Source organism: Betta splendens, chromosome 3, assembly GCF_900634795.4.
Source record: "Betta splendens chromosome 3, fBetSpl5.4, whole genome shotgun sequence".
NCBI lineage: Eukaryota > Metazoa > Chordata > Actinopteri > Anabantiformes > Osphronemidae > Betta > Betta splendens.
The window spans coordinates 17,556,839-17,570,264 of NC_040883.2; the positions used below are offsets into that span (position 1 = coordinate 17,556,839).

Consider the following 13,426-nt stretch of genomic DNA (forward strand, 5'->3'; position numbering starts at 1 on the left):
AAACACGGGTCAGGCTTTTCAGAGCTCGCACACCCATGAACAGGGAGAGAGAGAGAGCTGTTGGAGATTTAAGAGCGAGTGAAAATAATAATATCATCATAAAACTTTCATTAGCTTTCAAAGGTGGCTCTGTGTGAGGCTAGGGAGGGCTTCCTGTGACTGGCCGTAGAGAGCTGTTCCATGCCAGCGAAGGAGCCAGCACGCCTGTTATACGGCTGAATAGGGGTCCTGATGTGCACAGCACGCCAGTGATTACTCTATTGAGCTGGATAATTACATTAGATTTATGAAAAGATGATATGGGACGCTAGGTTCAAGGATCTGACGGGGGTGAGATGTGTAAATTCAGCCTGATGACTGGCCAACAAAAGGAGTCATTGCGATAGTGAGCCCATAATAAAACCCCTTAACTGGTGTGAAGGCAGAACGGTGGTGGTGATCAGCATCGCTGCAACTCTGGCCTGCTGGAGTTAGACATGACACTGGGAAAAGACCTGGACGTTAAGGCATCACGGTGCGTTTACAAAATAAAAAGACATCTGCATTTAAAGACTCGCTGACTAATTCACTCAGACTTGGTTACATTTTTACTTTTACTTCATAACCTTCAATAATTAGCTTGAAGTTTCATTTAAATGACACAATGACTCATTGACAGTTCATCTTGTCATGATGGCGTCAGTATAGAAAATGTATGAAGCATCGTGAAAAAACAAAACTGAACAAACCTACCAGCAGTGAAAAATGAAATCATCTGTCTGTCTGTGAGGATTCTGCTGATAAGAGGGACAATTATGCCATTATATCTGCCATGTAGGCCGGTGGACAGGATGGGGGTGCAGACAGTGAGGCTGTGTGTTGCTGTGTTTAGGATTTCATCGCCCAGATGACCACAGCTAATCCCTGGAGACTCCTTCCTTACTTAAAAGGTAATTTCTTCCATCAGACGGACAAGAGGAGTAATTTACCCAAACAGCTACAGCAAAAGAGAAGCAGACTCTTTAGAACGGGGCCGAGATCCCTAGAGAACGGGGAACAAACCCAAATACGCCCATGTCCTGGTTAAACCTGCAGCACGTGTGCAGTGTCCTCCTTGACAAATGCTGTGATTTTGCTGGATACGCATCAGAACTGATGAACCTTAAGGTTAACACACCGGGTAAACAGGGATGAGTGACAGCTGCTGATCATGGCCCAGCTGGTGTCCATGCAGCTCCACACCAGGCCGAGGTCTGAGCGTGAATGTACAGCTTCTGTAGAGCAGCGTGCTGCGTCATCTAATGTGGCAAACGGCCCCGAGGCAACAGCCAGCAGCCGCTCATCTCCACTTCAAACGGCCTCGCAGGAGACAAACACGGGAAAGTGCTGACAAGTGTGTGTATTTTTAGGGCTTATCCTTATGCAGCGCGCACGTGTGTGTGTGTGTGTGTGTGTGTGTGTGTGTGTGTGTGTGTGTGTGTGTGTGTGTGTGTGTGTGTGTGTGTGTGTGTGTGTGTGACGCTGGTCGAAGGCCTGAAGGAGCGTCCGCTGAACTGGATCTGGGCGGTGGCGTCACATTCAAATGTCTGACGAGCACCTGAAGTCCTGATGGTTTCATTTGTACCATGGAGCTAAAAAGTCAATAGGTGCCACAGTTGTTGGACTCAGGTCACATGAAGGCACTGCCTCTGCACATCAGCCTAGAGAAAAGCCAGCAAAACGTCCTCATGCAGGAATCAGACAAACAACAAGCTTCTTGATAAGATTCTAAATGTCCTCTGTTGGAGAAAAACAGCCTTGGTCACATTGTTTCTTCGCCGCGGCCCAAACGCCTGGATTGTGGAAGGGCACTGACTCTGAATAATCCCTCTTCCTCCCTAAATCCTCATCCTCTGACTTCAAACACTGCGAGACACTTTCAATGGCGCTGGCGTCTTCCCAACTTTCTCTCCGTCATTCGCTCATTCTTCTTCCTCGTCGCATTCTTTCCCCGTCTGTCCTCCCCTGGATCAACTGTCCGGCCTCCGATCGCACAGAAAACCCCGAGCCCAGATTCTGTGGGAATGTGGAGGCGCTGGCCAGCACACACACACACACACACACACACACACACATACACACACACACACACACACACACACACACACACACACACACACACGCACACACACACAGCTATGAGGTCCACAACAAAGGGGCCCGGCTGCAGACCCCGTGGACGAGGAGTCTGATAAATGAAAAGTCCCACACAAAGGAGCGGGGAGCAGGTCAGGAGGCGACCGGAGGCCATCTGGGAGCACCAGCCCATTCAGTTCCTGCAGGAACGCGCTGTACAAGGCCTGGAGGAGCGCTTGCTCCTGGAACTGGGACGGACGTTAACCCAGACGTCTTAAGAATCCCCAGAAAACACAGCGTCTATGCTGTTCTTGTAGCGTTCGCATGAATTAGCTGTTTCAATCGTAGCTGGAAAACAAAGGCACACCTTCGCAGTGAAGCAGATGCTTCATGATAGAACCAGAGGCAGCCGCTCTGTGAGCCACTCCAGGCTTTCTCCAGGGCAATGGAACACAAGGAATGTTTACTTTCAAGACAAAGGATCCTAAAACGCAGGGACCTATAAAAAGCTGCATATTTTCCCCGACTGAGGCGAGCAGCCAATTTGTGACCGACATAGAAGCTTTACTGGAAGCTCAACACAATATCTGCGCTGGGTTCGAAGGCACGGCTGCGTTGAACCTCCTGAACCTGAAGGCGACGCTGGGCCAGACGTGGCCCGAGGTTGGTTCATTTCACATTGGCCGCACAAGGTGCTGCGTTTGCCAGCCGGGAACTGACTTCACCGGACTTCACCAACATTTATGCATTGAAACAGAGACTTTAAAACATTAAGTGTCTAATCAGCAACAATCAAAACAGCTGAAACTCCTGGAGTGTTTTGTGCTAAATCGACAGCCTTCAGACTCCCCTCCGTCACACTGGGGGGCCTCTTTTATTTTTTTACTCAATGAGTCAAAGATGTGCAGTGGATCCACTAAAAGCTGGTAAACAGCAACACAATTAGCATTTGTGAGCACAAACAGCACGTTCCCACAATGAGACGCGGGGCCGGTGACAAAGCAAAAGGCCGAGCATGTCCGTCCGACTCCTGGCTCGTGTTGACTGGGATGTGTTTCCTTTCCTCTCCAGGCCAGAAACCAAAATGACACACTGACTGGAAGACACACCACAAGCCACAGTGTTAATGGTCTCAGCAGCTTCGTGCTGCGAGTTCAAGCAACAGTAGCGTTTGCATTTATAAACAGCCGGTTTGATCCCGTAGACCTGAAAACACTTCAGCGAGTCTGGTCTTTTTCTAAGCAGTTCGCTGCTGTAATGGGTTTGCTGGTGGGCAGCTACTGGTTGGAACGAGATCTCCACTGGAAGCCGCCCAGTGACGCTGCACAAACCTCCTTCTGTCATCCAGGGTCGGCTGGACACCGGCTGGGCTCAAGTGTTGTCAGAGCCCTCTCCTCCTTTTATCACTCACTAAATTCTGCACTAAAGCTGGAGAATCTTTCAGCGTTGTTCCTCAAATGGCAGCATGCCTGATCTGGAGATCTCAGGCCACGTAGTTACAACGCGATGTGACTGGCTGTCTCAGGTCCAAGCAGCTGATTCATCCCGGGGTTTATTGGGCTCCGGCCCCACGGGGTGCTGGGATCGCACAGGTCGGTTGCCATGGAAGTGAGGAAAACCCGCACGGGGACGGAAAAAAGCAGGTCTCCTCTGAAGCCCGGCTCAGCAGGCCACATGTGTGCGCATTGTGTGGACAAACCGCAGGGACCTCAACAGGCAGCGAGTGAAAACACGCAGAGGCTCCACGGACAGAACAGGAGCGGGGGGGGGGGGCCATGAGAGGCTCACGCTCCGTCTCCCGACAGGTTCCCGTCTGCGCTGCCTCTCTGTTCCCGGCTGCCTTCATGCTGCAAAGGCAGCGGTCAGGTTCACTTAAGGACCAGATATTGAACGGCGGCGGCGTTTGTCCAGAAAAACAGCAATGAAGCATCGCCGTGGGACGAGCTGCGCTTTGAAGCTCGACCCAAAATTAACGGCGCTAGCGTTCGCGTTTGCTTACGTGTGTCACTGTGAAACGAATCGGGCTATTTTCTTCCCAGACGATGCTCTGGTTTTAACTGCGGCCCATTAAACGCACAAGAACGCGACCATCAAGTCTCTAAAGAAAAACATTTAAAAAGCATTTTATGGGTTTGCTTCATTTCAGTGTCTGAGTGTTTCAGACTGTTATCAATCTACATTCCTCCTCCACCCCTTCAGCTGCATCATGTAAAGCTGCCTAATTGAAGGCCTTGCACACAACAAATGGCCACATTAGCCCACCCCCTTTTAACTCATCCCTCTATCCGTCTGTGGTTGTGCATTATACACTGGGCCTGCTCTCTGTTGTTTCTCAGATTACAGTGCAGGCTGCCAATCATTAGGAGGCTGAATCTATGGGGCCTGGCTTTGCTGCGTGCCTCCAACCTGCCCGTCCCATAAAAAGGATAAATCTCTTTTCTTCCTGGGCTCCACAGCCGAGGTGAGGCTGTGATGTTGTACGTCCTAAAGGCACCCAGTCAATGTAGTTTTATGTCTGTTTTCAGACAGTCCACAAGGTTGAGTCCACTCCTACGATGAGCAGGAAACAGAGTAAATGAAACAATTCCCTCGTCCTGATTCATCGGTAAACACTTCAACCACTCAACCACTTCTTCGTCTGTTCGAGCCTAAAAAGCCTTTAGCTGCTTTCACTGTGCTGTCAATACGAGAGCTGCCACGGTGAGCAGCCTCCACGTCCCAATCACGTGAACTCCTACAACTCCACAGCCAAGAGCAGAACAATGCCACGTGGGTGGTTCTGTGTGAACAGCTACCTCAGTTCAATCCATGTTCATTAGTACAGATGGACCTTAACAAACTAGTGAGAAAAGTTCATGGTATCATGGCAAAACGACTCTAGTTGTTCCCAATGGGTAGCAGTTATGAGCTTTGAAGAGGGAATATTCTATAAAAACGGATGGATTTTATTGGTTTTTAAGGGAGTAGAAAATAGAAATGTGACTACAGTTAAATACATTTTCACAAGATGCACGTTTCTTCACACACTCGGTCCAAAACCACGCCGACGTTTATTTGCGACAGATTAGTTGTGGAATGATCACAACGTATTGTAATTTCCTCTGGGAGTCCACAGATCCACAAAGAGAGAAACCATCTACAAATGAACCTGGAACAAGAGTAAAGCTTCCCAGATGTGGCCAGCCTTCCAGTACCGGTCCGAGCCAGGCCAAAACAAAAGAGCCAATGAAAGGTCCAAATGAACTGCAGGCCTCCTTCCCCCGGATAAAGAAAAAGGGCTCCACTGTATCAGGCAGCCTAGATGCCGGGAGCCGCCGCTAATGTTTGTTGACTGATGAGGGCTGATGTTGACGGGGAACTCTGTTTGGTTTGGCAGGCACCAGCTTTAGCTGCCTGTCCACAGACGAAACTATGCCACTCAAAACCACTCATTTTGTTTTCCAGCAGCTCCCGCGACCTCATTTGACTGCAGAGATCAGCCTGGTTTGACCGATGCCAAAGCTCCGGCGGAGCCTTGGCCTCCGACGTTGGTCGGGTGTCGTTATTAAAGCGTGTCTGTTGGAACGCTCAGACGCACCAAAGCGCCCTGCGCGGCCGCTTCTTCCACGTTTGGGCCCTGGTCGACACCAGCGGCGTAAACTCCAGCCCAGATCCTCAGTGTTTTCGTTCAGCATCTAAACCTGAGCGCACACATCAAACGTCTGATGACAGAAACAGGGCATTTCCCCTGCGAGCCGCAACCGAAACACTGTGATCACGCGAGCCTGTTCTATAAATCATTTGAGTTTAGTAGGAGGATAACAGCACGTCTCCAGCAGCATCATTAAAGAGAATGGGGCCAAATGATATGTCTGAGTGCACGGTCACGTCATAAACACTGTGTTTGTCGTCCGCCCGCCTCAGCCGTCCCATGACAGCCGTCAGCCGAGGCAGGAGGCGCAGCCTCGATGGGCGGGGAGCGCAGGCTGACTCATCCACCGCTTCTGCACAAACCCTGGATGCTCACCCTGCCCTCCACATCAGACCCACGCGTCAACAATCACGTGGGTAAATATTTGCTCTGTGGTCTCCGCGCATATTATTGCAGCTTAACCCGCCGCCTGCAGCCCTTACCCTGAAAAGCAGCCACGTTGCGCGAGATGAGCAGCTTGAGGCCGGAGCTGGACGTCTGGAGGAGGCCCTGGACGTCTCTGCGGGCGGCCACCTGGTACTTCTCCTCCATCTTTTTGGTGCAGCAGGTCAGGTTCCTCGACGTGCACACTTGCAGGTCTGAACCTGCGAGTAATGGAGAATAAATGGTACAAACTTTAAGCACTAGAGCGGGAGGTCGGGTTAAAATAAGGCAAAACCAAGGGTGGCTGGGAGTTCACCATGTTGTTTATACCGTCACTTCATGTCCCTTAATAATAAATAGGAGCTTAAAACATTTACTCATTTTCTGGTCACTCTCTAAATACATCATAACCTGTACTTTTTACCATAGTTTTCCCAAAAACCTCTGGATCTCTACATATTTGTTGTACAGAAAGTGAATCCGTTCACCGGGTGGATACAGGCGTCTTTAACAGCTTTGTGACCTCAATGCGACGCTGATGCAATGAGGCCTGAACGAGGGCCAGGCATCGGCCTGCTCACTTCGTGGCGCTCCACCTTCCTCCACGCATTTCACAAATGAGCCGGTCAGTCAGATTTGACGCCCTGAAACTGCCCAAAGGTACGAGTGAGAGAGCGAGTGTTAGGAGCCGGGAAATGAAAGGGCAACTGTGCGAACCCACAACCAGCTGGAGAGGCTGTGCGGCCTGTGGAGGGATTTTTGAGGCGTGCTGTAAAGGTGTTACGTGATAAAGAAATGTTTAACTGCTGAAACAATGAACTTTGATTTTCTAGTTCATGCTTTTCAGGCGAGAAATCCAAAGCAGAGATTGTCAGGCGAGATCCGGTTGCAGCCTTATCGCCTCATCAGGTGAAGTCTCCAATCTTCCACTGAGAACAAGTAAGCAATCTGCTCTCCTGTGGGACAATCAAAACAAGGTAAAAAAGGACCCACAGCTCTGCAGCAGCCCCTCAGACAAGCCTAGGCAGCACCGGCAGCGCCGCTGCCAGAGACGCTATCTGCTCGCAGCGAGCGGCGCTGCAGGAATTCAAACGCTTGCAGATAAGGCCGGATGAAAGAACCCGGGTCTGGCTGGTTTTCGCCCAAATGTTTCCCCGTCCAGCAGTTTGGCTCAGGTGATCGACTTCTGACTCGCTGCTCGGCACTTCTTATCAGGCAGGCGGCGTCAAACGTGGAAGAGGCTCCCCCGAGTCAGATTCCTGGAATTTCTGGAAGTGATTTTACAAAAAGCCCCGACTCAATTATAGATAGATGTCAGTGTATTCTCTCTACCTCCCCGTATCCACCATTGCATTTTTCTGATGTGTTTCAGTGCATTAGTCGGGGTCTGTTGAGAAAGTTATTTCAATCGTTTTGTTGACTTGAAAGACCTTCCAAAAGGTCAGAGGAGCAGAAGCAAGTGTTTGTACTGAATCAGGTGCCAACCCAGAACTATTGTGAGTGAAAGCATGCTCCAGTTTGTTATTAGGATCGATGGGTGGATTTGTGTCCTCAGAGCCACATTATGGCCCATTACAGCCGCGCTGATGCCATTCTGAGTGTTATCCAGGGCTTTAGGAGGCATTGGAGGATTTTCTATCAGTTGAATTTGCGTCCTCGCAGCAGCAGGGAGGACGACAGGCCGCAGTTTACAGGGAGCAGTTTGTGGCGGGACGGTAGTCAACACCATCGAGATTTACTTTTCCAAGAAAAGCAGAAGCAGCAGCCACAAGACGTCCAGTCAGTGCAGCCCACGCCAAGCGTCCACACCCAGAGTCCCCCCCTGAATCTCGAGCACAAGTGGGAATTACGTTATGGGTGGCGTTCAGAAAGTTAAGTGGAGCGCAGTTTACCTAACTTTACACAATCTAAATCCTGTTTATCCCAGCGAGCTATTCATCTGCTGCAGACAGGGGTTGGTGGCTCTTAAGTCAGGACCAAGCAGGCAACTCGGCAGCTTAGGATTAAACACATTACTGTACATTAGCCCAAGTACTGCAGCTACAACAGCCGAGTAAATGATCAGTAATGGTCTTTAGAGCCTCAACAAAAACTAAAGAAACACATCAGCGTCTGCTCCTGTTGCTCAGCATTAAATGACTGTGTGCTGAACACAAATGAGAGAAGACGTGGATCAAGAGTTGGGATTGCGCTCAGCTTCAGTGCAGACAGTAATTTAGGACACATTTTTCTCTGAGTATCTTATTTTAACAGTCACACATAAAAGAGGCAATTTACACAGCTTCAATCTCTGCTGCTCAGTTGTGCCAATGATTTTCATAGCTGCCGCCTTTGAGATGCGTTTTAAAATGGTGCTTTAACTACTGGGAGTTCTTCACGAAAGGCAGAAAATAACAGGCTTTACGCTGCCGTTCATGTGCTTCACATGAATGCGTTATTGCGCTGCGTAAATACTCGACTACATTTGGAGTTCACGGCTTGACGCGTTGTCAGCGATGAATTAAATAAAGTAAAGAGTAGTAGTAAAGAGGTGAGACACACTCTGCAGGTAAGTTCATTCAAAGACAGTGAAGTAACTGATGCTCGGGGTTTTAAACTGCAACGTACCTGGTCTGGGACTTAAAGGCAAAGATTGATGAGGTCCGATCTGCCTGAGTTGGAAAACTTTGCGGACTTCGTCGCATCTGTTCGGGCTTCCGAGCCCTAATCCACGGCAACATGCCAGCAGGAAAATGCAGTTTGTCCACAGCTGGAGCATTTTGGTGAAACACACCGGTGACGGTCCAAGATGAGAAGGCAGACTAAACTTAAGGCTTCGTCTGAATCCAGGTCTCAGGTGAGTCTGGTTCACATTTCAGGTTTGCAGCGTCGGCCACGTGGTGCGCGTGTTATGTCGCGTAAAGAGCCACAGAAGATCTCTGAAATCCAGACACTGGAGGAAAGTTGCTGCTGTGAGACTTCTGTGAAAACGGCTGGTTGAAGCCCACAAGTTGGTTTAAGCGGAGGCGGTACCGTAGCGTTACCTGCATCTGCTGCAGACGAGCAGTCTGACAGCGCCATCTGGTGGACAGGTTTGTACTACGTGGTCAAACTGAATACAGATGTGGAACTTTACGTAAAGGAAGTTTGATTTAGAATGGTTTAATAGTTATCGCCTATCTTTAGACAATTTCTCTTTAAACATTACTGTGGCGTGTAGGGACAGCTTCCTAATCTAGAGTTTTAAACCATGCCCTGGTGTTAGAAACTGTAGGAGATAAAATATTTTCTTGCTCAGCAATCCTAATTTAGAGTTTGCCCCAAAATTTTGATTCACTTTAACTATTATTTACAAAGGAAATCAAATACACACACACTATATAGCAGCCATTCTCCTAAAAACAAATGGGCACACAGTTTAAACTGAATGTTTAGAACACAAAGCTGGTAACCCTATTTAGACAGCACTGTTTTTCACTAAAAAGGAAAGGAGGCTAACCCATCAGAGTTCTAAATGAATAAATCATTGAGATAAAGAGTGGAAAACGTTTAATCCTTTTCAATCAACATTACAGTTATCCACACACAAGACATCATTTCATTTCAGGCAAAGGCAAACATGACAGTGTGCATCAGTTTTTCAGCCAACATTCAGGTCAGAATCCAGATCAGCTCTATCTTCCTGTTCCTACACAGGCCGGGACAAGTGCAATACCTCCAGATACACAGCATTGCTACTGATCCCCACCTGTACAGAAAAGGACAACTCCAGATGCCCAAAATGTCACATTGTGTACAAATACCTACCATGTTTGAAAAATGTATAATAGCATTTTTTGAAAACAGCTCATCAACTTAATCAGTTTTGCATGGATTTGCACAGCAACAATAAGTTAAGCTGAATGCAAACCAGCAAAACTGACCAAGTGACAACAGATGGATCCATGGCAACTGTACACATGTTCATCAAGATGCAGTTAGTTAGAAGTACTTCAAGTGCTCACATTGCAGTAGATAGGAGTAAAACACTACCTGCACTATAAGCACTTTAGTACTGCTGAAACTGAGGTCCGTGTGGGCGAATCGTCAACGCTCCTGGTTTTCAAACAGCACCGCAAATGATGCAATAACACTTATTTGATGTGACACCCCCAAAACCAAAGATCAACAGGTGGAGAGCAAGCAGGCCACCATCAGTTTTGCATAGATTTGCACAACTCATTTATTCTTGTAGTGCAACTATGCAAAACTAGCAGAGAACTGCAAGATGTTTGAGCCCAATTGGAATTTTCTGAATGGTTTGGTGCCGCATATCACAGCCCCTTATGCCAGAAGGAGCACTTAGGGCAGTAGGTGCTAGTCTATTTCACTATCTGCACTAGATGCACCTTAGCACAAAGACAGTACTTCAAATAGTCATGTTACAGAAGAAGCATTGTGCACATCAGTGTCAGAGTATTGCTGTAAGTGCCTCCACTGCAGTAGGTATTGCATAGCACTACCTGCACTGTAAGCACTTTGGCAATACTTAGACAGCGCCGGCATCCAGCACCATGGGAAAGGTGGTCCTTTCCTGGGGGTCCAGCTCTTCATGCAGCTATAGGGAAGAAAAGGCGACAAGATATTAAAAAGCAGCGAATGTGATTCTTTGATACTGCAACAAGTTCTACTTCATACACGTGATTAAATTTAAAGTTTAATATGCTAGGATGGAGAGCGAGACACGCCGCCATTGGCTGAAACGATCGGCTACGCGATCTCGTGGCAGCGACGCGAGATGTTGTGATTTATCGCAGCAGCAGCAGCACGAGGTCAGTGAAAACATGAATGAGCAGCGCAGCCTGCGGGAGCTCCCGGCCCGCGCACCCTGCGACACGGGAGCGCCTGCGCGGGGCAGGATGTTGTTCACCCCTCCCCCACCGCCTCTAACATGGCGCGTCGAAGTGCGCCAACCTTAGCATAAATTACTTGAAAGCAGCCCGGCGAAACGCAAAACGCGCTGGTGCACAGTAAAGTTTGCAACTGCGTGACACGCACTGAGGGGAAAGAGCGCGTCCTGCGAGTTCGGGGCTCGTGGAAAACACGGCTGCCGTCCATGTAGGAGCGTAGGCTAGCAGCGAGCAGCAGCCGTGCTGGTTCGAGCAGGTAGCTTAGCCGCTGCGAGCTGGTGTTAGCTTGATAAAAACAACACGTTAGCGCTCATTCGGCTCCTCTTACCAGCACGGGAGACGGCACTGGGAGTGGTCCTAATTAAATGGGACTGACTATTTAATATTAGGAATGTGGGGTAATAAAATTTACATTTTATCAGGAGTTTGACGACACTGGTTAGCCGTTAGCCAACAACAAACGCGTACACGCTTGAAAATACACCAAGCGCACACGTGCAGCGCCGAATTAGCTGTATTTACCTGCACTAATACGAGTCTTACAGTGATAGCCGCCGTAACGTGTTTTAGTGCGTCTGCGTCGCACAACAACTCTGGCAGTGAGCACGGCTACGCTAACGTGGCTAAGCTAAAACGCGCGGCCTAGAGCTGCCCCATGTGCTGCTGCTTTGTTCTGGGGGGCACTTTAACTCACACACCACTGCACTCGAGGCTGAGCAGCAAATTAAGCACATTTAATAACGGGCTGCTCGCACATCGGCGTGTCCACACAAACTCGTGGACGATTGTTACGTTGGGTGTTTCCCCTTAAATAACTAGTTGCTAAAGCGCAGCGGAGAACGCTCCGGACAGCTTTTCAAATCTCCCTCATTCCGTCAATGGTGGAGCCGAGGGGGCTGCCATGCGCCTCACGTTACACTGTTTTCATCGCCGATATATCGTTTCTGCGTTAGCGTTCGGAGAACCGCGCCAGCGCCGACGTTAAGGCAGGTGAAAACGGGCGCAAAACGCGCCGCGGACGCACCGTTCGGCGACGCGGAGATTGAAAAACACGCCGACTTCCTTGCTGATAAACACGCGCTCGCTCGCGTTAGAGACTCACCAGCCGAAATCCACCATCTTCGCTCACTTGCTCGGGCTGCCGTGCGGTCTGTAGCCGACAAAAGAGGGGGATAAACGCGCAACTATCCCGAAAACTTTTCAATCGCGGCGTGAAAACGCAAGCTAAAGTGTAACCCGAGCCGATCGTGCGTGGATTTGGTGCTCGGGCAGGCGGGTTGAAAATGATTGCGGGGTTAAGAAAGTGGCGCGAAGGCGACCAGTTGGTAACCATGTGGGTGAATGAAGGGCGGCTCCCACTGAACGTAAATATCTAGCTACAACCCCCAACTCTCCCATTAGCATACATCAACTACGGTACTTCCGACGAATCGTGCTCTCACAGGAAGGATCAGTGCTGCGTCCAAGTATGAAATGGTTTGGGAAAACATCCCTCTTGGGTTTATGACCGTCTTACTTTGTGTACTTTAATGAAAAAGGTGTCTTAATTTAATTTGAATTAATTCAGAATCTTCGTTCGCGTGACTACGAAATTAATGTCAGTAATTAACCTGTTGCTCAAAAAAATGAATAAAATTATACATAAATATTGGGAAGACGTAAGAATGTATATTTTTTGCAGCCCTTCATGAACAGAAATAAGGAATAAGGAACACGCCTCTGTCATTTGGAAATAATACGTGTTTTGTGGAGATTTGTTAAACCGTGATGACCTTATACATAAATGTCTTGTCTGAGTGCTGAAAAGATTTTTTGAATAGTTACGTGCACTGCTATTATAACTAAATATATATTTTTTATAAACATGTAACAACCACAAGTTTTCAATTTGTAAAAAGTCACAGATTAGATTACAGCTGTGGCTTTTTGTTTTATTAGCTTTAAAATTCTATATATACATATTTATATTAAATATACAAACCCACATAAATCATTAGGTAATGATAAACCACTGTTGATTCTCACGCAATCTTTCTAACTTGTTGTTTTTTTATTTAAAAAATATACAAGAACAAGTGAGAGGTGAATGAGAGTCTAAGTTTTTTTTGTTTGAGCCTATTACATGTATGAAAAACACTTAATCAATAATTTGAAAATTGTTTCAACAACTGGTTGAAAACACCATTTGAAGTAATTTACAAACAAAGAAAGTCAACTGTAAACCCGGAAAGGTTTGTAAAACTCATTCAACAATTGTTAGAAGGTAGTAAAACAGTACTTTTGTTGATTTTGCACTTTAAGCAAATGTTTAAGTCTAAATACAAATTATTCATAAATGTATTGACAGATATTTTACTTGTTTTGTGTAAAAACACTTTAAAATAATCATCACCAGTTTATAATTCTTCTA

At 47.8% G+C, this 13,426-nt stretch overlaps 1 protein-coding gene and 1 long non-coding RNA gene across 4 annotated transcripts in view; both read right to left on the reverse strand.

The window, feature by feature from the left end:
- Window positions 1–9,140, reverse strand: part of gpc5a (glypican 5a) — a 77,929-nt gene extending 68,789 nt beyond the window's left edge. For 2 of the 3 annotated variants that reach the window (XR_003785395.3, XM_029145006.3), the window contains exons 1-2: window positions 8,756–9,133; window positions 6,208–6,369 (exon numbers count right to left, since the gene is read on the reverse strand). Coding sequence is in view for 2 of the 3 variants with exons in the window: in XM_029145006.3 (XP_029000839.1) it covers window positions 6,208–6,369; window positions 8,756–8,906 (313 nt within the window). In the remaining variant the exon portion in view is untranslated. Of the gene's footprint in view, window positions 1–6,207; window positions 6,370–8,755 lie in introns of all 3 variants that reach the window. The other variant, XM_055507450.1, reaches the window with a different exon arrangement.
- Window positions 9,141–9,659: 519 nt separating this feature from the next.
- On the reverse strand, window positions 9,660–12,629 carry LOC121202137 (uncharacterized). Its single transcript, XR_008694262.1, has 3 exons — window positions 12,119–12,629; window positions 10,630–10,724; window positions 9,660–9,875 (listed from the first exon to the last, which is right to left on the reverse strand). It is a non-coding gene; the product is annotated as an uncharacterized LOC121202137 (long non-coding RNA).
- Window positions 12,630–13,426: the final 797 nt, after the last annotated feature.